The sequence below is a fragment of the Rhinolophus hipposideros genome (genome assembly GCF_964194185.1).
Source record: "Rhinolophus hipposideros genome assembly, chromosome: X".
NCBI lineage: Eukaryota > Metazoa > Chordata > Mammalia > Chiroptera > Rhinolophidae > Rhinolophus > Rhinolophus hipposideros.
In genome coordinates, this window is record NC_138046.1 from 73,795,627 (window position 1) to 73,821,398 (window position 25,772).

The 25,772-nt window shown below is 35.8% G+C and overlaps 1 protein-coding gene across 2 annotated transcripts in view; it reads left to right on the forward strand.

Annotated features, from left to right (window-relative positions):
* Positions 1-25,772, forward strand: part of HDX (highly divergent homeobox) — a 217,687-nt gene that overhangs the window by 122,462 nt on the left and 69,453 nt on the right. Inside the window, exon 5 of one of the 2 annotated variants that reach the window (XM_081043668.1) lies at positions 6,110-6,256. The exons of the other annotated variant lie outside the window; for it this stretch is intronic. Within the exon in view, the coding sequence (XP_080899794.1) occupies positions 6,110-6,256 (147 nt within the window). The remainder of the gene's footprint in view (positions 1-6,109; positions 6,257-25,772) is intronic. 2 annotated transcript variants of the gene reach the window in all.

Below are 25,772 nucleotides of genomic sequence, written 5' to 3' on the forward strand. Positions count from 1 at the left end.
AAAAACTGACACATAGACCAATGGAATAGAATTGAGAACCCAGAAATAAACCCACATAACTATGGACAGATAATTTTTGACACAGAAGCTAAAAGCATACAATGGAGGAAAGACAGCCTCTTCAATAAATGGTGTTGGGAGAATTGGATAGCCACAGGTATAAGAATGAACCTGGACTGCTATATGTCACCATGTACCAAAATTAATTCAAAATGGATCAAGATTTAAGCATAAGACCTGACACAATAAACTGCATAGAAGAAAACATAGATACTAAACTTATGGACCTTGAGTTCAAAGAGTATTTTATGAATTTGACTCCAAAGGCAATGGAAGTAAAAGCTAAAATAAACGAATGGGACTATATGAAACTTAAAAGCTTCTGCACAGCAAAAGAAACCATGGACAAAACAAAGAGGCAACCAATTGAATGGGAGGAGATTTTTGCAAATAGTGCCTCTGATAAGGGGCTAATATCCAAAATATACAAGGAACTCATGAGACTCAAAAACAAAAAATCAAACAATCGAATTGAAAAATGGGCAGAAGACCTGAAGAGACTTTTCTCCAAAGAGGACATACGAATGTCAAATAGGCATATGAAAAAATGCTCAACGTCACTATTCATCAGAGAAATAAAAACCACAATGAGATATCACCTCACCCCAGTCAGAATGGCTATCAACAAGACAAATAGTAACAAGTGTTGGAGAGGCTGTGGAGAAAAAGGAACCCTCATACACTGTTGGAGAAAATGCAGACTGGTGCAGCCATTTTGGAAGGCAGTTTGGAGGTGCCTCATAAAATTACGAATAGAATTACCATCAGACCCAGCAATCTGTCTCCTGTGTATCTACACAAAAAATCCGAAAACATTTACATATAAAGACACGTGTACTCCAATATTCATTGCAGCTTTTTTTACGGTGGCCAAAACATGGAAACAACCAAAATGTCCTTCAGTAGATGAATGGATAAAGAAGTTGTGGTGTATATATACACAATGGAATACTATTCGGCATTAAGGAATGATGATATAGGAACATTTGTGACAACATGGGTGGATCTTGAGAGTATAATGCTAAGCGAAATAAGTAAGACAGAAAAAGCAGAGAACTGTCTGATTTCACTGATATGTGGTATATAAACCAAAAACAACAAAAGAACAAGACAAACAAATGAGAAACAAAAACTCATAGACACAGACAATAGTTTAGTTGTTACCAGAGGGTAAGGGGTGTGGGGGGAAGGAGATGAGGGTAAGGGGAATCAAATATATGGTGATGGAAGGAGAACTGACTCTGGGTGGTGAACACGCAGTGGGATTTATAGATGCTGTAATGCAGAATTTTACACTTGAAATCTATGTAATTTCACTAACAATTGTCACCCCAATAAATTAAAAAAAAAACCCATGGCTAAGAATTTCTCATTCCATGTAATTGCAAATATAAAGCAAGACATATGTGCAAGGATGTTCATTTCGTCATTGCTTTTAATAGCAATAACCTGAAACTACCTAAATGTCCATCTTTAGATAACTCTAAGTAAATTGGAGAGTGTCCATATGATGGAACACATTGTAGCACTTAAAAAGACTGAAGTGTATCTGTATGTGATAATATAGAAAGATCATCAAGATATACTGTTAAGTGAAAAAATTTAAATTCACAGTGTTATTGCTTTTTTGGTAAATATGTATGCATTTTTATTCTGGAAAGTTACTCAGGAAAGTACTGAAAGTGGTTGCCTTGGGGTCAGGATTGGGAATTTGTGAATAAGGAAAGGAGAGACTATAGCTCATTTTGTATTTTCTGATTGACTTTTTTTTTCCCTAAAGTATCTTTTTACTTTCATTTTTACAATGAAAATAAAAGTAAACAAATAAAAGTTAAAAAAAGCATTATTTCTGCTAGTGGAAAGATGAATAAACTTTCACAAAACAAATTGAAAAATTAAACAGTGCTGGCTATTGTGTCTGGGTAGGATAGAGTAGGGTACAGCATAAGGAAAATAGAGGGAGTAAGCTGAAGGAAATGTTAGTTTTTAATAGTCCTCTTTTCAATTTTTAAAAATTGCTATGTGGGATATAAATCTGAAAACAACAAAGGAATAAGACAAACAAATAAAGAAACAAAAACTCATAGACACAGACAATAGTTTAGTGGTAGTGTAAATGGGGTCAAATATATGGTGATGGAAAGAAAACTGACTCTGGGTGGTGAACACTGTGTGATACATGGACGATGTATTGCAGAATTGTACACCTGAAACCTATGTAACTTTACTGACCATTGTCACACCAATAAACTTTAATTTAAAAAACAAAAACAAACCTACATACTGTTTTCCATAGTGGCTGCACCAATTTACAGTCCCACCAACAGTGCATGACCCAGGAATTCCACTTCTGGATATTTATCTGAAGAAGTCCAAAACAGCAATTCGAAAAGATATATGCACCCCTATGTTCATTGCAGCACTATTTATAATAGCTAAGATATGGAAGCAAACTAAGTGTCCGTCGATGGATGAATGGATAAAGAACATGTACACACATACATGGAATATTACTCAGCCATAAAAATAATGAAATCTTACCATTTGAGACAATATGGATCGACGTAGTAGATATTATGCTAAGTGAAAGAAAATCAGAGAAAGACAAATACCGTATGATTTCCCTTATATGTGGAATCTAAAATACAAAATAAATGAACAAACAAAACAAAAACAAACTCATAGATAAGAGAACAAACTGGTGGTCACCAGATGGGGGTGTGGGGATGGGTGAAAAGTCGATAGGGATTAAGAAGTACAAGTTGGCAGTTATTAAAATAATCAGGGAGATGTAAAGTACAGCATAGGGAATATAGTCAATAACATTGTAATAACTATGTGTGATGTCAGATGGGTACTAGACTTATTGGGGTGCTCACTTCATAATATCTAGTCACTATGTTGTACACCTGAAAGTAATATAATATTGTATTTCAATGGTAAGTGAAAAAATAAATTTGTTAAAAAAGAAAATTTAAATAGTTCTTATTTCAAAGAAGTTGTTTCTGAGTACAAATACATAGTTCAGTTCTACATTTAACTAAGACACATACTCAAAACAGGAAACTCTGCTCCCCAACACCAGAGTTTTGTCACCTACTTTTATTTTTAAAAGAGCAGCAAAGAACTGAATTACGGGAAATGTCCTTGAGACTGATGAACAGGTCAAAAGGCTTCTAGTGTGTTGCAGTATAATCCAAGTGAAATTAACACAGTTATCTGGTCATTTGGGCTGAGATTCAGGTTTCACCTGGATTGCCAGGGTTATTGAAATGTTACTCTTCTCACAAAATCAACAAGATAATTGCCTTATATGTCTCCCTCAATTGGCAGCAGTTAGGAGCGAGAGGTTAGGGTGTGGAATGTCTTGTGAAGTGAAAGTGGCTTTAGATTTTGTTGGGTATCCGATGGACATGCGTCCTATTTGGGAGACCACCTCAGGGATACTGTGGATACCTGATCATGGCATTGTACACCAGAAGCTAAACATTAATGAATGCCAACTATAATTTTATATATATAATGTGATGGTTCGGTGTGAGGTCGGAGGGATAGTGGATGGGGGGGAGGGGGGTTCACAGTATGAGGGATATAAATGATGAACATCTAAGTATTACCTTGTTTTGTACACCTGAAACTAATAAATAAATAAATTAATTTAAAAAAATTCAATAAATCCTTAAAAAAACAAAAAAAAAAAAACAAAAAAAGAAAGTGGCTTTAGAGTCCAATAGGAAGACAACTGATTTAACTTCAAGTTTCCTTGGGGAAGAACTCAACTTCTCCTCTAAGTGTCCACTTTTTTCCCCTCAACTCTAAATGAATATTCAATTTTGAAGTTAATTGATTTTTTTCTTCTTTTTTTAATTAAAATTTATTGGGGTGACAATTGTTAGTGAAGTTACATAGGTTTCAAGTGTACAATTCTATAATACATCATCTATATATCATTTTGTGTGTTAATTGATTGTTACTTTCTTTTCTTAGGCAAAATATGCTCTTAGATGCTTTAAAAATAACTGCTCTTTCCCAATAAGCTTGTACTTAATAGGTGTTGTCATCATAGGTCACTTTCAGCATTGCTAATTCTGAAACCCTAGCACATTTCTAACAAATCATGTCAGGTTTTAGTTAGTTCAGTTTAAACGATGAATCAGCTTTGGATGTCCTCTAAATGAGCTACAAATTAATTGGCTGAGTATGTTCAGTGTTCTGTTCATTATTTCTTCCATTCTGACAGTAGTGTAAGGTAGCTTGCACTGAGGAATTTGGTGCAATGGGAAACTATGGGAATATTTATGCTGGCTGTTGAGGTGGACTATTTGAATCTACCTAGAACCTTCCTATCATTTATTTTGCTCTCAGTTTTGAGAATTTAGATCCACAGCTATTGTACAATCAATACCGGATAGGCACCTAATGAAATTTTTATGTTTTACATAACTTGAAGTTTATTCCGCTTGATTAAAAAAAAAAAAAACTTGGATAGCATGTTTTGATTTATTTACAGGGAGCACGTTATTTAGTACTAGTACTTGAAATAAACATTACTTATCAGGGTTTTTTAATAGTGGGAGAATGGATTTAGTGATAAGGAAATTGAATACTACACAAAAAATTAAGACAGTTCTTATGAAAAGACAAATGTTAATTATACAATCTAACTTCACTATCTGGTACTAAACTATGAATTCATATATTGCTTTTCCTCCTGAAAGCTAAAATTCCTTTTCAAAAAGTTATAGCTTTAAAATAAATTTGCTCCTATTGTTTAGTATTATATCAGTTTTAGCTATGATAATTCTTTTATGTAAGTCATATTTTATATATTGAATGCATTATTTTCCATTGTTACCAGAATCTAATTTAAGAGTGTTCCATTTTAAATTTCATTTAGAAAGAAAATGTTGAAAGTGGTGTACATCTAGGAAGGATTTAAGGTCTAGCCTCTGTGTGGGACCATAACATATCTTCTTAGAAGACTGTAAAAGGACCTTATACCTCATGCCAGGATTTGCAATATTTGCCCTCAACTCACTCACTCTTACAGGCTTTCTCTCTCTCACTCTCTTGCTCTCTTATTCTCATTCTCTCCCATCACAAACACACACATACACATACAGGGCTTTGCAGGGTATATATTTTTAATTAAATTTTATTTTTAGGTGTTTTTTTCACTACCTTGAGATAATTGGAGACATCATGGGATAAAGCAAATAGAAAAAATCAGATGCATTTCTATTTATAGCTCTGCCATGGGCTCTCTGTGCCCTATTGAATGAGACATTTGACCCTTCTTTTCCTAACTCCTTATCAGCAAAATGGAGGTCATCATTCTATTGTGTTTCTAATTTACTTCCTAAGGATGCCTCCAGGATTCATTGAATTAAAACAACATATAAAGTCCATAGTTTACTGGATTAAAAAAAAAATCCTAAGAACAAAAAGCATAGTCTCATTATGAAATTTCCTGAAGCCATAAATATGATTGTTTTCTTAGGACTACATTATCTTTTACATTAATCTTATTTACCCCTCTCATTAATTATAACATTAGTAGGAGACCTATCTGTATGATAAATCTAGATTAAGTTATCAAAAGGCAGCACAGTGATGTGATCCTAAATCTGCTATTTTTTTCAAATGTATGAAGTGTGAATTTCGATATGTGTATCATAGAAAAAAGATTGAAAGAATACACATTATAATGTTAACAGTGTTGTTTCCAGGATTGCGGGTGATTAAAAGTCTCTTATTTTAAAAATTTATCTGTATTTTCTGACAAGAATTATTTGTGTGATTCTAACCATTTAAAATCAGATTGCTTAATTGCCATCAGTTAAAATATTTTATTCATTTTATTCTAGTACACTTTCGTGTTATAGAAATAAATATCATGAAAATGCCCATTTTAAAATGGGGGAACACAGAACAAGAAATGTGAAATTAACTTAGTTACTGTTATGAGTTGAAAGTAATATAGGATATCTCATCGTGATCTGTATAATGTTTCTTTTAATTATTCTAATTTTTGAAATGTGTTTTACAGCTACAAGATCGCACTCAGTTCAGTGACCGAGACTTAGCCACCCTTAAAAAGTACTGGGATAATGGCATGACCAGCCTTGGCTCTGTCTGTAGAGAGAAAATTGAAGCAGTTGCAACTGAATTAAATGTTGACTGTGAAATCGTTCGGGTAAGATATTTTAAATAATTTTCATGGTGTGATTGATGAGTATCATTAATGAAAGCTTTAAAACATGATATCAAAAATATAACACACATAATTGCACCAAATATGTTTAAATCATATATCTTACAAGGAATTTGTATCCACACTATATAAAAAAAAAAAACTCTTAAATGTCAATAATAAAAGGCAAATAATGAAATTTTTAATGATAGGGACATCAGAAACATGGTGGTGTGAGGGATGCTCCTTGATATCACCTCTTGAACTTACAACAAATTGAACAACTGTAATTCAACAAAAGATTTCCTAAAAAACACACAAACATGTCTAAGAGAACCGTGCATCAAAACAACTGAAGAGATAGACGTCATCAAAATGGCGGCATGAGGTGAGCCTCTGTAAATTTCCCTGGAATTTACAACTAATACAATAACACTAACTCAACAAAGGACTCACTGCACAGCAGGCAGCCAACATGAACAGGCCCACTACTGAATTCACCTAAAGGTGGGAAAATCGCGCAAGCAGGAGAGGAGGGAAGGGAAAAGTGCGGAGACGGAACCGCAAGGCGCAGGACACAGACCTAGCTCAGTGCTCCAAGCTCTCTGCAATCCGGAACTACCACAGCTGAGGGAGAGGGAAGAACTCGGACTGCTAGGGCTATGCTTATGGCCCACATGACTCAGGGGATAACATATAACACGGATGAACCCAACGCTCACAGAAGAGACCTCAGAGAAAACTCTCAGGGAAAAGGCTAAAAACGGTGGTTGAAACCCTCACTGCCAAGCAGAAAACGGAAGCCTTAGGCACTGACATTAGCTGCCCCTCCATCCCCTCCCAGAGGTCAACCCATCCCCACCTGCCCAGTGCTAGAAGCCAAATAGTAGCAGTGTCAGATCAAAAGAACAGAATATTTGCTGTGATGAGAACTGTGGACTGCAGACACAGATTTGCAGGCCAATTAGATCCGGCAAAAGGGAGGGAGTTGTGGAAGCTGGACTGCTTGTGGTGGTGGTCGCAGCAATTGCTCTGGGCCACCTCTCACAACTCACCCCGCCCCTGGCCCCACCTATCTGGGAGGATCCCTGCAGGAGCAAACAGAACTACTGAAACATAGAGGATCTGAATCTGGTGCAGAAAGAGCTTTGGAACTTCAAAAGCTCTTCACATACCCAGAAAGACGTGGCGCCCTATGACCCACGTGAACTGTTAACAGAGCAGAAGCCTGTTTCCAGGGAATCCCCCCATTGTGTGAAAAGCTGGAATAGTGCAGAGAAAACATAGCACTACTGTGTGAGAGAAGACATAAAAGGCTGCAGTAGGAGAGAAAATAAACCATTCTACCAACAAGTATTGGGAAACAAAAGAAAGACCTCTCCCAATCAACCTGTTGCAGAAGCCACTCCTGTAGATGTCTAGGAAGAGAAATAATAAATCAGTAAATGCTATGAATAACCATGGCAACAAGGCAGCTCGGAAAGAAAGTGAAAAGTCTCCACAAAAGGAACTTAAAGATATGGAAATATGTGACTTAAATGACGGAGAATTCAAGATTGCAGTTCTGAAAAAACTCAACGAGATGCAAGAAAACACGGAAAGGCAATTTAATGAACTCAGAAACGCAACCAAAGAACAACATGAGAATTTTATGAAAGAGATTGAAATTATACAAAAGTACCAAATTGAATTTCTGGAGATTAAGAACTCAATAGAAGAAATTAAGAATGAAATAACCAGCTTAGGTAGTAGAGTTGACCAGATGGAGGAAAGAATCAGTGACATCGAAGATAGAAACCTGGAAATTACACAGATGGAAGAAAAAAGAGACTTGAGACTTAAAAGTAATGAAAGAACTCTACAAAACTTTATGACTCTATCAGAAAGAGCAATATAAGAATAATGAGCATACCATAAGTGAAAGAAAGAGAGAAGGGAACAGAGAATATATTCAAACAAATTGCTGATAAAAACTTCCCAAACTTGTGGACAGAACTGGATCCTCGAATCTAAGAAGAAATTGAACACCTAATTACCTCAATCCCAACAGGACTTCTCCAAGGCACATTGTATTGAAGCTGTCTAAAATCAACGACAAAGAAAGAATCCTCAAGGCAGCCAGGAAATAGAAGACGGTAACATACAAAGGAAAGCCCATTAGATTCTCATCAGATTTTTAACAGAAAGTTGACAAGCCAGGAGGGAGTGGAACCAAATATTCAAGCTATTGAAAGAGAGAAATTATGAGCCAAGAATAAAATATCCAGCAAAGATATCCTTTAGATATGAAGGAGGAATAAAGAACTTTGCAGACATACAGAAGCTGAAGGAATTTTCCAATACATGACCTGCACTACAAGAAATACTACAGGAGACTATTCAACCACCATCTACAGGAACAATTTGTGCCAACATAAAAAGGGGGAGAGTAAAGGCCTGAACAAGAATATGGGAATGGAGAAAGTAAGCGTGCTGAAGAAAATGGAATACTCTAAATATCAAACTTTCTTTTACATTAACTTAAGGATAACCACTCATAAAACATCCAGAATTGAAATATATACTGTAATAAAAGAAGAAACAAAGGGAAACATCATAGAATACCACCACACAGAAATGATAGACAAAAACAAAATGGCAAAGAAACAATGGAGACACAGACTTACCAGAAAACTAAAGATAGAATGACAGGAAATCCTCTCGTAACAATAATCACCCTAAATGTAAATGCACTGAACTCACCAATAAAAAGTCACAGAGTAGCAGATTGGATCAAAACACTAAACACAACCATATGCTGTCCCCAAGGGACACATCTCAGCTACAAGGACAAGCATAGACTCAAAGTGAAAGGGAGGAAATTGACACTCCAAGGAAATGGTACCCAGAGAAAATCAGGTGTAGCCATAATGATACCAGATGAAACAGACTTCAGGGTGAAAAAGATAACAAGAGAGAAAGATGGACATTTCATCATAGTAAAGGGGACTATACAACAAGAAGACGTAACAGTCATCAATATTTATGCCACCAATCAGGGAGCACCAAAATATACCAAGCAACTACTAACAGAACTAAAAGGAGAAATTGACCAAAAGACAATTATACTAGGGGACTTAAATACATCATTGACAGCTATGGATAGATCATCCAAACAGAAAATAAATAACGAAATAGCAGCCCTAAATGACACATTAGATGAAATCGACATCATTGACATGTATAGAGCACTTCATCCTAAAACATCAGACTATACATTCTTTTCTAGTGTACATGGAACATTCTCCAGGATAGCCCATATATTGGGACATAAAAACAGCCTCAGCAAATTTAAGTAGATTGAAATCATACCAAGCATATTCTCTGATCACAAGGCTTTGAAATTGGATATCAACTGCAAAAAGAAAGCAGGAAAAACACAAATACATGGAGATTAAACAACACACTTTTGAATAACGACTGGGTTAAAGAAGATATTAGAGGAGAGATCAAAAGATGCATAGAAACAAATGACAATGAAAATACATCCAACCAAAATTTTTAGGATGCTGCAAAAGCAGTTTTAAGAGTGAAATTTATATAATTACAGGCCTATCTCAAGAAACAAGAAAAATCCCAAATAAATAACCTCATGTTACACCTTAAGAACTAGAAAAAGAAGAACAAGTGAAACCCAAGGTCAGCAGAAGAAAGAAAATAACAAAAATCAGAGCAGAGCTCAATGAAATAGAGAACAAAAAGACAACAGAAAAAATTAATGTGACAAAGAGCTTGTTCTTTGAAAAAATTAATAAAATCGACAAACCCTTGGCTAGACTCACTAAGATAAAAAGAGAAAAGACACTAATTAACAAAATCAGAAATGAAAAAGGGGAAGTTATCACGCACACCACAGAAATACAAAGGATCATGCAAGAATACTGTGAAGGACTACATGACACCAAATTCAATAACCTAGAAGAAAAGGACAAGTTATTAGAAACATATAGACTTCCAAGGCTGAACCATGAAGAACTGTAAAATCTAAACAGACCAATCACCAGTAAAGAAATTGAATCAGTCATCCGAAACCTTCTCAAAAGCAAAAATTTGGACCAGATGGCTTCACTAGTGAATTCTACCAAACCTTCAAAGAGGATCTAATACCAATCCTGCTCAAACTCTTCCAAAAAATTGAAGAAGAATCAGTACTCCCTAAATCATTTTATGATGCCACCATTACCCTTATACCAAAACCTGGTATGGACAACAAAAAAAAAAGAAAAGTACAGACCAAAATCTCTGATGAATACTGATGCAAAAATCCTAAACAAAATTTTAGCAAATCGAATACAACAATGCATTAAAAAGATTATTCATCATGACCAAGTGGGGTTCATCCCTGGGGCACAAGGATGGTTCAACATCCGCAAATGCATCAATGTGACATATCACATAAACAAAATAAAGGACAAAAATCACATGATTCTTTCAATTGAGGCAGAAAAAGCATTTGATAAGATACAACATCCATTATGACTAAAACACTTAATAAATTATGTATAGAAGGAAAATACCTTAGCATAATAAAGGCCATCTATGACAACCCCTCAGCTAATCTCATAATTAATGGTGAAAAACTGAAGCCCTTTGCTCTACATTCAGGAACACGACAGGGCTGTCCCCTGTCACTCTGCTTCTCAAGATAGTGTTGGAAGTCCTTGCCAGGGCAATCAGGCAAGAGAAAGAAATAAAAGGCATCCAAATTGGGAATGAAGAAGTTAAATTTTGACTCTTTGCACATGACATGATGCTATGCATAGAAAACCATAAACACTCCATCAAAAAGGTATTAGAAACAATCAACGAATACAGTAAAGTTGCTGGCTACAAAATCAACGTACAAAAGTCCATTGCATTCCTATATACTAACAATGAAATCTCAGAAAAAGAAATACAAAAAACAATTCCCTCTGCAATTTCATCAAAACGAGTAAAATACCTAAAAATAAAATTAACCAAGCATGTGAAGGATTTATATGCTGAAAACTATAAGACATTTCTGAAAGAAATTGAAAAAGACAGAAAGAAATGGAAAGACATTCCATGCTCATGGATTGGTAGAATCAACATAGTTAAAATGGCCATATTACCCAAAGCAATATACAGATTTAATGCAATCCCCATCAAAATCACAATGGCATTTTTTAAAGAAATAAAACAAAAAATCATCAGATTTGTTTGGAACCACAAAATACCCCAAATAGCCAAAACAATATTTAAAAAAAAAAGAACAATACTGGAGGTATCACACTCCCTGACTTTTACTTGTACTGCAGGGCTACAATAATCAAAACAGCATGGTATTGTCAGAAAAACAGACACATAGACCAACGAAATAGAAATGAGAACGCAGAAATAAAACCACATAACTATGGACAGATAATTCTTGACAAAGAAGCTAAAAACATACAATAGAGGAAAGACAGCCTCTTCATTAAATGGTGCTGGCAGAATTGGATAGCCACGTGCAAAAGAATGAAACTGGACTGCTATCTGTCACCATGTACCAAAATTAATTCAAAATGGATCAAAGAGTTAAGCATAAGACCTGACACAATAAACTGTGTAGAAGAAAACATAGGTACTAAACTTATGGACCTTGGGATGAAAGAGCATTTCATGAATTTGACTCCAAAGGCAATGGAAGTAAAAGCTAAAATAAACGAATGAGATTATGTGAAACTGAAAATCTTCTGCACTGCAAAAGAAACGATAGACAAAATAAAGAGGCAACCAACTGAATGGGAGAAGATTTTTGCAAACAGTGCCTCTGACAAGGGGCTAACTTCCAAAATATACAAGGAACTCATGAAACTCAACAACAAAAAACAAACAACTGAATTGAAATATGGACAGAGGACCTGAAGAGACATTTCTCCAAAGAGGACATACAAATGGCAAGTAGACATATTAAAAAATGCTCAACATCGCTAATCATCAGAGAAATGCAAATGAAAACCACAATGAGATATCACCTCACTCCAGTCGGAATGGCTATCATCAACAAGACAAATACTAACAAGTGTTGGAGAGGCTGTGGAGAAAAAGGAACCCTCATACACTGTTGGAGGGAATGCAGACTGGTGCAGCCATTATGGAAGGCAGTTTGGATGTTCCTCAATAAATTATGAATAGAATTACCATATGACCCAGCAGTCGCTCTCCTGGTTATCTACCCAAAATACCCGAAAACATTTACACATAAAGACAGGTGTACTCCAATATTCATTGCAGCTTTGTTTACGGTGGCCAAGACGTGGAAACAACCAAAATGTCCTTAAATAGATGAATGGATAAAGAAGTTGTGATATATATACACCATGGAATACTATTCGGCAGTAAGAAAAAATGATATAGGAACATTTGGGACAACATGGTTGGCCCTTGAGAGTATAATACTAAGTGAAATAAGTCAGACAGGAAAAGCAGAGAACCATATGATTTCACTGACATGTGGTATATAAACAAAAAACAAGAAAAGAACAAGAAAAACAAATGAGAAAGAAAAACTCATAGATACAGACAATAGTTCAGTGGTTACCAGAGGGTAAGGGGGGTGGGGGGTGGGAGATGAGGGTAAGGGGGATCAAATAGATGGTGATGGAAGGAGAACTGACTCTGGGTGGTGAACACACAATGGGATTTATAGATGATGTAATACAGAATTGTACACCTGAAATCTATATAAATTTAATAACAATTGTCACCCCAATAAATTTTATGAAAGAAAGGAAGGAAGGAAGGAAGGAAGGAAGGAAGGAAGGAAGGAAGGAAGGAAGGAAGGAAGGAAAGAAGAAAGGAAGGAAGAAAGGAAGTAAGATATGGAAAGATATTCCATGCTCATGGTTTGGAAGAAGGAACATAGTTAAAATGGCCATATTACCCAAAGCAATATACAGATTTAATGCAATCCCCATCAAAAGAAATAGAACAAAAAATCATCATATTTGTTTGGAACCACAAAAGACCCCAAATAGCCAAAGCAATGTTAAGGAAACAGAACAATACTGGAGGTATCGCAGTCCCTGACTTTAACTTGTACTACAGGGCTACAATAATGAAAACAGCATGGTATTGGCATAAAAACAGACAGATAGACCAATGGAATAGTATTGAGAATGCAGAAATAAACCCACATAAATATGGACAGATAATTTTTGACAAAGAAGCTTAAAACATGCAATGGAGGAAAGACAGCCTCTTCAATAAATGGTGCTGGCAGAATTGGATAGCCACGTGCAAAAGAATGAAACTGGACTGCTATCTGTCACCGTTTACCAACATTAATTCAAAATAGATCAAACACTTAAGTATAAGACCTGACACAAGAAACTGCATAGAAGAACACATAGGTAGTAAAGTAATGGACTTTGGTTTCAAAGAGCATTTTATGAATTTGACTCCAAAGGCAATGAAAGCAAAAGCTAAAATAAACAAATGGGACTATATGAAACTTAAAAGCTTCTGTACAGCAAAAGAAACGATCGACAAAATAAAGAGTCAACCGACTGAATGGGAGAAGATTTTTGCAAGCAGTGCCTCCAATAAGGGGCTGATATCCAAAATACACAAGGAACTCATGAAGCTCAACAACAAAATAACAAACAACCCAATTGAAAAATGGGCAGAGGGCCTAAAGAGACATTTCTCCAAAGAGGACATTCAAATGGCAAATAGACATGAAAAAATGCTCAATATCACTAATCATCAGAGAAATGCAAATAAAAACCACAATGAGATATCACTTCACCCCAGTCAGAATGGCTATCATCAACAAGACAAATAGTAACAAGTGTTGGAGAGTTTGTGGAGAAAAAGGAACCCTCATACATTGTTGGTGCGAATGCAGACTGGTGCATCCATTATGGAAGGCAGTGTGGAGGTTCCTCATAAAATTACGAATAGAATTACCATATGAACCAGCAATCCCTCTACTGGGAATCTACCCCAAATATTTGAAAACTTTTATAGATAAAGTCACGTGTGCTCCAATGTTCATTGCAGCTTTGTTTACGATGGCCAAAACATGGAAACAACCAAAATGTCCTTCGATAGGTGAATGGATAGAGAAGTTGTGGTATATACACACAATGGAATACTATTCGGGGGTAAGAAAAGATGACATAGGAACATTTGTGACAACATGGATGGATCTTGAGTGTATAATGCTAAGTGAAATAAATCAGACAGAAAAAGCAGAGAACCCTATGATTTCACTGATATGTGGTATATAAACGAAAAACAACAAAAGAACAAGACAAACAAATGAGAAACAAAATCTCATAGACACAGACAATAGTTTAGTGGTTACCAGAGAGTAACGGTTGTGGGGGGAGGAAGATGAGGGTAAGGGGGATCAAATATATGGTGATGGAAGGAGATCTGACTCTGGGTGTTGAACACACAATGGCAGTTATAGATGATGTAATATAGGATTGTATAACTGAAATCTAACTAATTTCACTAAGAATTGGTATCCCAAGAAATTAAAAAATATCAATTACAGTTGACATGCAATATTAGTCTCAAGGTTACAACATCGTGATTAGCCATTATATAACTTACGAAGTGATCACTCTAATAAGTGTACTACTCTTCGGACACCATATGTAGTTATTGAAATATTCTTGACTATAAAGAAAAACAAAAAACAAAAAAGCAAAAACAAAAAATAAACATCTGAATGTAGGTGAATTGGGGTGAACGAGCGAGAAGAGACCGGGAGAAGTACAGAGATAGGGACCACTGCACACAGTATGGAGCTAACAGGAGAGGAGAGAATTGAGGCTGCCAGCATACTCTCTGCAACCCCAGCAATTCTGCCTGAGAAAGAAGCATATAATGCAGTTGAACCCAGTGATCGGGGCACAGAACTCAGGACAAAGTCCGAATACAGAAGTGCAACTGTTACAGTCTAACAACCCTCACTGCCAGGCAGAAAACTAAGCCACAGAGCCTCGTCACCTCCCACCCACCCTCCCAGAGCTCACCTCCTCTACAACCTCCCAGTATTAGTAGCATGCCCCAGAAACAGTAGCAGTGTCAGATTGAAGAACAGAATATCTACAGTCCTGAGACCTGGGGAATCAGTTCCAAGGTGGCAGATGCACAGTGTGGCTAATTCCAGTGACAAGAGAGGAGCTATAGGGACAAGACAGCTGAGGTCTGGCATTCACCATTACTGGGAAAAGAACAAAGCCACAAACACACCAACTACCTCCCACACCTTTCGCCTACCTTTCATGGCAGCTCTTAGTGGGGGCAGCTAGGGCTGCTGAAGCACACAGGTCTACATCTGGATGAAGGGGCAACACGTGGATTTCAGAGGCTCAGAACCCGGTCACCAAAAGATGCTCCCATGGTGTTTGTGCCCTGAGACCGAGGCAACCTTGTAACAAAGGAGACAGCCACCTCCCCTGGAAATGACCCACTGTGTGGCAAGCCAGAACAGCTCAAGAGAAAATAAAATACTCTGGCGCTACCTACAGAAAGGTAAAAGAAAGTCCTCTTCATATCACCTGGCTGCAGAATTCACTCCAGTAGATGCTCAGGAAGAGAAATCATTCATTAATTGCAATGAATAACCAAGGTAACAAGGAAGCTCAGAAAGAAAATGAAAAATCTCCAGAAAATAAACTGAAAGACATGGGAATATGTGACTTAAATGAAAGAGAATTCCAAGTTGCAGTTGTGAAAAAAACAAACAAACAAACAAACAAACCCTCAACGCGATGCAAGAAAACTCAGACAGGGACTTGAATAAATTCAGAAATACAAATTAATGAACAAAATGAGTACTTGTCGCATCCCGTGCAACAAGGGCAGTGAGGAGGCGAGAAGGGGTGGTTTGGGTTAAGTTTTTAAGCAAGAAACAAACAGAGACTTAATGCAGTTAAATCTCTCCGAAGGCCAGGGGTCTCTCAGTCTCACAGGACTGGAGCCCAGAATAAAGCTAGCTGGAGGTTTTTATTGATAGGTCTACAACTACAAGAAAGCAACATTGTTTCTTACATGGTCTGTGAGGCTCAGACCTCATAACAGAAAATGTTTATTCCAATCACCCTTTGTCTTTAAACAGCGGAAACACAAGGATGTTTTTACTTAAAGCATGTACCTTTTCAGGATCATGTCTTTCACATTGTAACAACTCCGTTGAGAGAAGTGGAAACAGGTGCAAGGGGAAAGCCAGAGCCGGCAATAGACTTTCCCAAGCAGGGGGAAGGGGAGGCAAGGCCCCTTCCCATACCTGTCCAAGGCAGCTCATTTGGGGTCCCCACTCAGTTCCGCCTGGCTTAGGTTGTATCTCCCGTGAGATATCTTACCCATCTTTGGCTGCAAACCATCTTTTGGGGACCAGACAGAGAGACATAAGGTGTAAACACAAGGATGGAACAGAGTCCCAGAAAGGCACAATCTCACAAACTCTTCTTTCCTTAAGGAAAGACATGAAGGCTAGGTTGGCTAGGCTGTTGTGTGACTACAAGTACTTAACCAAAGACACTGAAATTTATAAGAAGAACCAAATAGAAGTTCTAGAGCTGAAGAACTCAATAAAATAGATGAAAAATGAAATAGTGAGCATGGTAAATAGAGCTGATCAGTTGGAGGAAAGAATCAGTAATATTAAAGACATAAATCTGGAAGTGACGCAGATGGAAGAAAGAGACTTGAGAGTCAAAAGGAATGAAAGAACTCTACAAGAACTATCTGACTCCATCAGAAAGAGCCATATAAGAATAATGTGTATTTCACTTAGCATAACAGTCTCAAATCCATCCATGTTATTGCAAATGGCAGTATTTTACCTTTTCTTATGGCAGAGTAGTATTCTATTGTGTGTGTGTATATATATATATATCTCACATCTTTATCCAATCATCTATCAAGTACCATATGATCTCACTTATATGCGGAATCTAAAGAAAAGAATATGTGAATGAACTAATCAGAAACAGTTTTGGGGACACAAAGAAAAAACCGAGAGTGGTTAGATGGGCGGGGGGGTGGGTTGGGGATAAGGGGAAAGGTGAAGGGATTAGGAAGCAGCTGGTAACCACAAGATGGCCTCAGGGTTTTTTGAAAATTAATTTGGGGAACGTATTCAATAATGTTGTAAAGATTTTGTTGGGTATCCGATGGACATGCGTTCTATTTGGGAGACCACCTTAGGGATACTGTGGATGCCTGATCATGGCATTGTACACCAGAAGCTAAACATTAATGAATGCCAACTATAATTTTATATATATATATAATGTGATGGCTCAGTGTGAGGTCGGAGGGATAGTGGATGGGGGGAGGGGGGTTCACAGTGTGAGGGATATAAATGATGAACGTCTAAGTATTACCTTGTCTTGTACACCTGAAACTAATAAATTTTTAAAAATGGGAAAAAAGGACACTTTGGTTGTTTCTATGTCTTACCCACAATAAACAATGCTGCAGTGAGCATCAGAGTACATATATCTGTACAGTATAAGTGAGACAGAAGGAGTCGAGAACCACATGACTTCACTCATATATGGGATACAAAACTGAAAGCAAAAAAGGAAAAAAAAAACAAACAAACAATGAAACAAAATTCCATAGGTACAGAAAGCCGTTTAGTGGTTACCACAGGGTAAGGGGGGAGGGGGATGGTAGATGAGTGTAAAGGGGATCAAATATATGGTGATGGAAGGAGAACTGACTCTGGGTGGTGAGCACACAATGTAATATATAGATGATGTATTATAGAATTGTGCATTTGAAACCCATGTAATTTTACTAACCATTGTCACCCAAAAAAATTAAAGAAAAGAAGAATGGATATACTAAAAGGAGAAGAGAGGAAGAAGGGCACAGAGAGCCTATTCAAACAAATATTTAATGAGAAATTCCAAAATATGTGGAAAGAACTGGAACCTCAAATCCAAGAAGTGAACAGACCAAGAGCACCAAATTACCTCAGTCCTAACAGACCATCTGCAAGGCACATTATATTGAAACTGTCAAAAATTAATGACAAAGAATTCTCAAGGCAGCCAAGGAAAAGAAGATGGTAAACCACAAAGAAGAACTCATTAGATATTCATCACATTTTTTCAGCAGCAACTCTACAAGCCAGGAGAGAGCGGAATCAAATATTCAAACTATTGAAAGAGAGAAATTACAAGCCAAGAATAATATATCCAGCAAAGCTATCCTTTAGATATGAAGGCAGAATAAAGACCTTTCCAGATATACAAAGGCTGAGGGAATTCCACCACAAAGCCTGCATTACAGGAAATACTCAAGAAGGTTATTCTACCAGAAACAAAAAGAAAAAAAGTATACAAAACTAAGAATAATATTACTAACAGACAGCCAGAAGCAAGAAATGGAAATCCCTACAAAGAATAAGGCCTTATACACTCAAACATAACATAAAGGGTAAAGGAGATTTTTAAAAAATTAGAAAAAGCAAAAGATAAGAAGACAATTTGCTACTGCAACTCAGAAATAAGCTCAGAGCATAAATAAGGATAAAGTGTGACAATGACAACATAAAAGTAGAGGGGATAAAGGTCTGAATTTGCTAAGGAGAATGGAAATAAAATGCATGCTGAAGTAAAAAATGACTACTGTATGTGAATATATAAAACTACCTTTTACATAAACTTAATGGTAACCACACAAAAAAAATATATCCTGAACTCAGACACATTAACATAAAAAAAGAAGTAACATGGGGTGTGGGGAATAATAGACTACCACTGAACTAAAATAACAGACAGAAACACAAAAGCAAAGAAAGAACAGAGACACACAGCTACCAGAAAGCAAAAGATAAAATGGCTACAAGAAATCCTCATATATTAAAAATCACCATAAATGTAAATGGATTGAACTTATCAATAAAAAGTACAGAGTATCACATTAGATCAAAAATGAAACGCAAGCATATGCTGCCTCCAAGAGATGCATCTCAGATGCAAGGACAAATATAGACTCAGAGTTTAAGGGTGGAAAACAACACTCCAAGAAATATCATCCAAAGAAAAGTGGATGTAGCCATCTTTATATCTGACAAAACAGACTTTAGGATAAAAATAGTAACAAGAGACAAAGATAGACATTTCATAATAATAAAGAAGACAATACAACAAGAAGATATAACACCAATATATATGCTCCCAATCAGAGATCAACAAAATATATAAAGCAACTACCAACAGAACTAAAGGGAGAAACTGACAAAAACACAATTATAGTAAAGGACCTAAATACACCCTTGACAGCTATGGATAGATCATCCAAATGGAAAATCAATAAGGAAATATCAGCCTTAAATAACACATTACACCAAAATGGGCATAATTGACATTTACAGAGTACTTCATACTAGAAAAGCAGACTATACATTCTTTTCCATTGAACATGGAACATTCTTAAGGATAGACCATATGTTGGGACACAAAATTAGCCTCAGCAAATTAAAGACTATTCGTATCATGCAAAGCATGTTCTCTGACCACACGGCTTTGAAATTGGAGAACTGCAAAAACAAAGCAGTAAAAACCACAAATATGTGGAGGTTAGACAACATCTATTAAAGAATGGTTGAGTCAAAGAAAAAAATAACAGGAAAAATCAACAGTACATAGAAACAAATTAGAATAAAAATATATCGTATCAAAATTATTATGATGTGACTAGAGCTGTATTAGGAGGGAAATTTATATCATTACAGGCCTATCTCAAGAAACAAACAAAAAAATAATCAACCTAACATTGCATCTTAAAAGACAAGAAAAAGAACAAATTAAATGGAAAGTCACCAAAAGGAAGGAAATAATAAAAATTAGAGCAGAATTAAATGAAATAGAGACCAAAAAGACAATAGAGAAAAACGAATGCAAAAAGGACCTTGTTCTTTAAAGGGAATGCTTGTGCACTGTTGGTGAGATTGCAGATTGGTGCAGCCTCTATGGAAAACAGTATGGAGTTATCTCAGAAATCTGAAAATGGAACTACCCTATGATCCAGTAATTCCACTCCTAGGCATCTATCCGGAGAAATCCAAAACTCCAATTCAAAAATCTGTATGCACTCCTATGTTTATTGCAGCACTATCCACAATAGCCAAGACATGGAAACAACCGAAATGCCCATCAATAGATGACTGGATTAAGAAGCTGTGGTACATTTATACAATGGAGTATTACGCAGCCATAAAGAAAAAAGAAATCTTACCATTTGCAACAACATGGATGGATCTAGAGAACATTATGTTAAGTGAAATAAGCCAGAAAGAGAAAGACAAGTACCATATGATCTCACTTATATGCGGAATCTAAAGAAAAGAATAAGTGAATGAACTAATCAGAAACAGTTCTGGGGACAAAGAGGAAAAACTGAGGGTTGTTACATGGGTGGGGGGGTGGGGATAAGAGGAAAGGTGAGGGGATTAGCAAACAGTCGGTAACCGCAAAATGGCCTCAGGTTTTTTGAAAAATAATTTCGGGAACATAATCAATAATGTTGTAAAGATTTTGTAGGGTATCTGATAGACACAGGTCCCATTTGGGAGACTACCACAGGGAAGATGTAGATGTTTGATCAATGTATTGTACACCTGAAGCTGAACGATAATGAATGCCAACTATAATTTTATATATATAATGTGATGGCTCGGTGCGATGTCGGAGGGAACGTGGAAGGGGGGATGGGAGAGGGGGGTTCACAGTGTGAGGGATATAAATGATGAACGTCTAAGTATTACCTTGCCTTGTGCACCTGAAACTAATAATAAAAAATAAATAAAAATAAAAAGGACCTTGTTCTTTGAAAAGATTAATAAATTTGACAACCCTCTGTCTAAACTCACTAACAAGAAAAGAGGAAAGACACTAATAAACAAAATCAGAAATGAAAGAGGAGAAGTAACGACAGACGTCACAATAATACAAAAGATCATACGAGAATACAATGGAATAAATGCCACCAAATTCAATAACCTAGAAGAAACTGACAACTTCTTAGAAATATACAACCTTCCTAGACAGAATCATGAAGGCTTGGAAAATGTAAATAACCAATCAGTAGTAAGGAAATTGAAACAATCATCCAAAACCTTCCCAAAAGCAAGTGTCCATGGCCAGATGGCTTCACTAATGAATTCTACCAAACATTCAAAGACGATTTAATACCTGTCCTCCTCAAATTCTTCCAAAAAAAAATGAGGAGGAGGCAATACTTCTTACCTCATTTTACCAGGCCAACATTACCCTGATACCAAAACCTGGTAATGATAACACAAAACAAGAAAACTACAGACCAGTATCTCTGATGAATACAGATGCAAAAATCCTAAACAAAATTCTAGCAAATCAAATACAACAATACATTAAAAAGATGATACATCACGATCAACTGGGGTTCATTCCAGGGCCACAAGGATGGTTCAACATACAGAAATTGATCAATGTGATATACCACATAAACAAAAGAAAATATAAAAATCAAATGATCATATCAATACATGCAGACAAAACATTTGACATGATGCAACACCCATTTATGATTAAAACATTTAGTATAATGAATATAGAAGAAAGTACCTCAACATAATAAAGTCGCTACATGACAAACATTCAGCTAATATCATACTTAATGGTTAAAAACTGAAAGCTTTTCCTCTAAGATTAGAAATAACACAGGGATTCCCCCCGTTCACCACTGTTATTCAACATATTATTGGAGGTTCTACCCAGAGCGATCAGGTAAGAGAAAGAAATAAAAGGTATCCAAGTTGGGAATGAAGAAGTTAAACTGTCACTTTTAACAGATGGCATGATTCCTTATATAAAAAATGATAAAAGATTACCAAAGAGCTAGTAGAAACAATAAACAAATAGTTTTCATTATATAAAATCAATGTACAAAAATTCATTGTGTTCCTATATACTAACAATAAAATTTCAGGGGAAAAATGAAGAAAAAATTCCTTTTGCAATTGCAACTAAAAGAATAAAATGCCTAGGAATAAAATTAGCAGAGGATGTGAAGGACCTATACGCTGAAAACTCTAAGATGCTATTAAAAGAAATTCAAGAACACACAAAGAAATTGAAAGACATTCCATGTTCATGGATTGGAAGAATCAACATTGTTAAAATGGCCATATGACCAAAAGCAATATACAGATTTAATGCATTCCCATCAAAATCCCATTGACAAATTTTAAAGAAAAAGAACAAAAAAATCATCAGATTTGTATGCAACCACAAAAGGCCCCAAATAGCGAAAGCAATCCTAAGAAAAAAGAATAATGCTGGTGGTATCCCACTCTCTGACTTCAGCTTGCACTACAGGGCAAAAATAATCAAAACAAAAAAAATAAAAAAAATAAAAAAAAAAATAATCAAAACAGCATGGCACTGTCAAAAAAACAGACACACAGACCAGTAGAATAGAATTGAAAACCCAGAAATAAACCCACAAAAATATAGACAGATAATTTTTGCCAAAGAGCCAAAAACATACAGTACGGAAAAGAAAGACTCTTCAGTAAATGATGCTGGGAGAATTGGAAAGCCATGTGCCAAAGAGTGAAACTAGACTGCTACCTGTCATCGTGTACGAGAATTAACTCAAAATGGATCAAATGCCTAAACAAGACATCTGAAACAATAAACTCCATAGAAGAAAACACACGTACTAAACTTATGGAACTTAGGTTCAAAAAGGATTTTATAAATTTGACCTCAAAGGCAAGGGAAGTAAAAACTAAATTAAATGAATGGGACTATATCAAACTTAAAAGCTTCTTCACAGGAAAAGAAACCATTGACAGAATAAAGAGGCAACCAACCGAATGGGAGAAGATGTTTGCAAACAATGGCTCTGATAAGGGGCTAATATCCAAAATATATAAGGAACTTATACAATGCAACAACAACAACAAAGCACAGTCCAATTAAGTAATGGACAGAGGACCTGAATAGACATTTCTCCAAAGAGGACATACAGGTGGCCAATAGATATATGGAAAGATGCTCAACATCATTATTCATCAGAGAAATGCAAATAAAAAGTACAATGAGATATCACCTCACACCAGTTAAAATGGCTATCATCAACAAGACAAATAATATCAAGTGTTGGAGAGGCTATGAAGAAAAAGGAAACCTCATACACTGTTGGTGGGAATGCTGATTGGTGCAACCACTCTGGAAGGCAGTGTGGAGCTTCCTCAAAAAATTACAAGTAGAATTACCCTATGACCCAGAAATCCCTCTCTTGGGTATATACCCCAAAAATCTGAAAACATTTATTTGTAAAGATATATGTGCTCTGATGTTCATTGCAGCCTTAATTATGGTGGCCAAGATATTGGAACAACAAAAGTGTCCTTTGAGAGATGATTGGGTAAAGAAGTTGCTGTATATATACACAATGGAATACTACTCTGCCATGAGAAAAGATGAAATATTGCCATTTGCAACCAAATGCATGAATCTTGAGACTATTATGCTAATAAGTGAAATAAGCCAGACAGAAAAATTTGAGAATCATATGATTGCACTGATATGTGGGATATAAAACTGAAAGCAACAAAGGAACAAGAAAAGCAAACAAACAAAAGCTCTTAGACACAGATAATAGTTTAGTGGTTGCCAGAGTATAAAAGGGGAGGGGAGTGGTAGATGAGGGTAAACTGGGTCAAATATATGGTGATAGAAGGGGAACTGACTCTGGGTTATGAACACACAATGTGATAAATAGATGGCATATTACAGAATTGTACACTTGAAAACCCTTGTAATTTTACTAACCATTATCACCCCAATAAATTTTAATTAAGAAAAAGAATGGTTATCATTACTAAGACAAGTAATAACAAGTGTTGGATAGTCTGTGGAGAAAATGGAACCACTGTAGATGGAAGTGTAAATTGGTACAGCCACTATGGAAAACAGTATGGAGTTTCCTCAAAAATTTAAGAATAGAATTACCAAAAGACCCAGCAATCTTTCTTCTGGTATCAACCCAAAAAATCTGAAAATATTTATCTGTAAATATACATGTATCCCTATGTTCATTGCAGCGTTATTCACGGTGGCCAAGACATAGAAACTACCAAAGTATCCTTTGATAGATGATTGGATAAAGAAGATGTGGTACATATATACAATGTACTACAATATTACTTAGTCATAAGAAAAGATGAAATACTGCCATGTGCAACAACATGGATGGAGGTTGTGATTATGCTAAACTAAATAAGTCAGAGATAAAAATTCGAGAACTATATGATTTCACTCATATGTGGGATATAAAACTGAAAGCAGCACATGAACAAGACAAACAAATAAAAACTCATAGACACAGACAACAGTTTAGTGCTTACCTGAGGGTAGGGTGTAAGAGGGGTGGTAAAAGAGGGAAAAGGGTCTCAAATATATGGTGATGGAAGGAGAACTGACTGGGTGGTGAGCAAACAATGCAACATATAGATAATGTATTACAGAAATGTAACTTGAAACCTGTATAATTTTACTAACCAATTTCGCCACAATAAATATAATTTGAAAATTTTAATGGGCAAAGTATTGAACAATTGTCACCCCAATAAATTTAATTAAAAAAAAGAAAAAACAGTAGTGTAAAAAAAAAAAAAACATTTATCCAAAGAAGATATACAAATAGCCAAGAATCAGACAAAAAGATGTTCAGCATTACTTGTCATATGAAAATCAAAACCAGGATGAGCTATAACTTACCACCTACTATGATGGCTAGAATCCAAAAGATAAATAAAAAGTGTTGGCTAGGATGTGGAGTTATATACTTCTCATGAAAATATGAATTGTTTTTTTTAGCTACTTTAGAAAACAGTCCTCAACTTTTTAACATAGAGCTATCATATGTCCCTGCAATTTCACTTTTAGGTGTATACCCAAAGGAAATAAAATGTATGTCCACTCAAAAACTTATATTGGATATTCATGATAGAATTATTCATATTACCCAAAAAGTAGAAAAAGCATATGTCCATCAAGTGAATGGGTAAACAAAATGTGACATGCACATATAATGAAATATTAGAGAGACATGCAATTGAGCGAAATCCTGAAAGATACTACAAAATAGATGAATCTTGAAAACATTATGCTAAGTGAAAGAACACAAGACACCACATATTTTATAATCCCATTTGTATAAAATATCCAGCATAGGTACATCTATAGAAACAGAAGGTAGATTAGTATTTTCCAGGGGCTGGGTGTAAGGAGGAATGGGAAGTGACTGCTAATGGATATAGGGTTGTTTTGTGTTTTTTTTTTTTTTGGCATGATAATAATGTTCTGGAATTAGGGGTGATCATTGCACAAAATTGTGAGTATATTAAAAATATTTTCATTGTACACATTAAATTAGTGAATTTACAGTATTTTAAATATATCCCAATAACACTGTTTAAAAAATTGCATGAGATGATCTGAAATACATA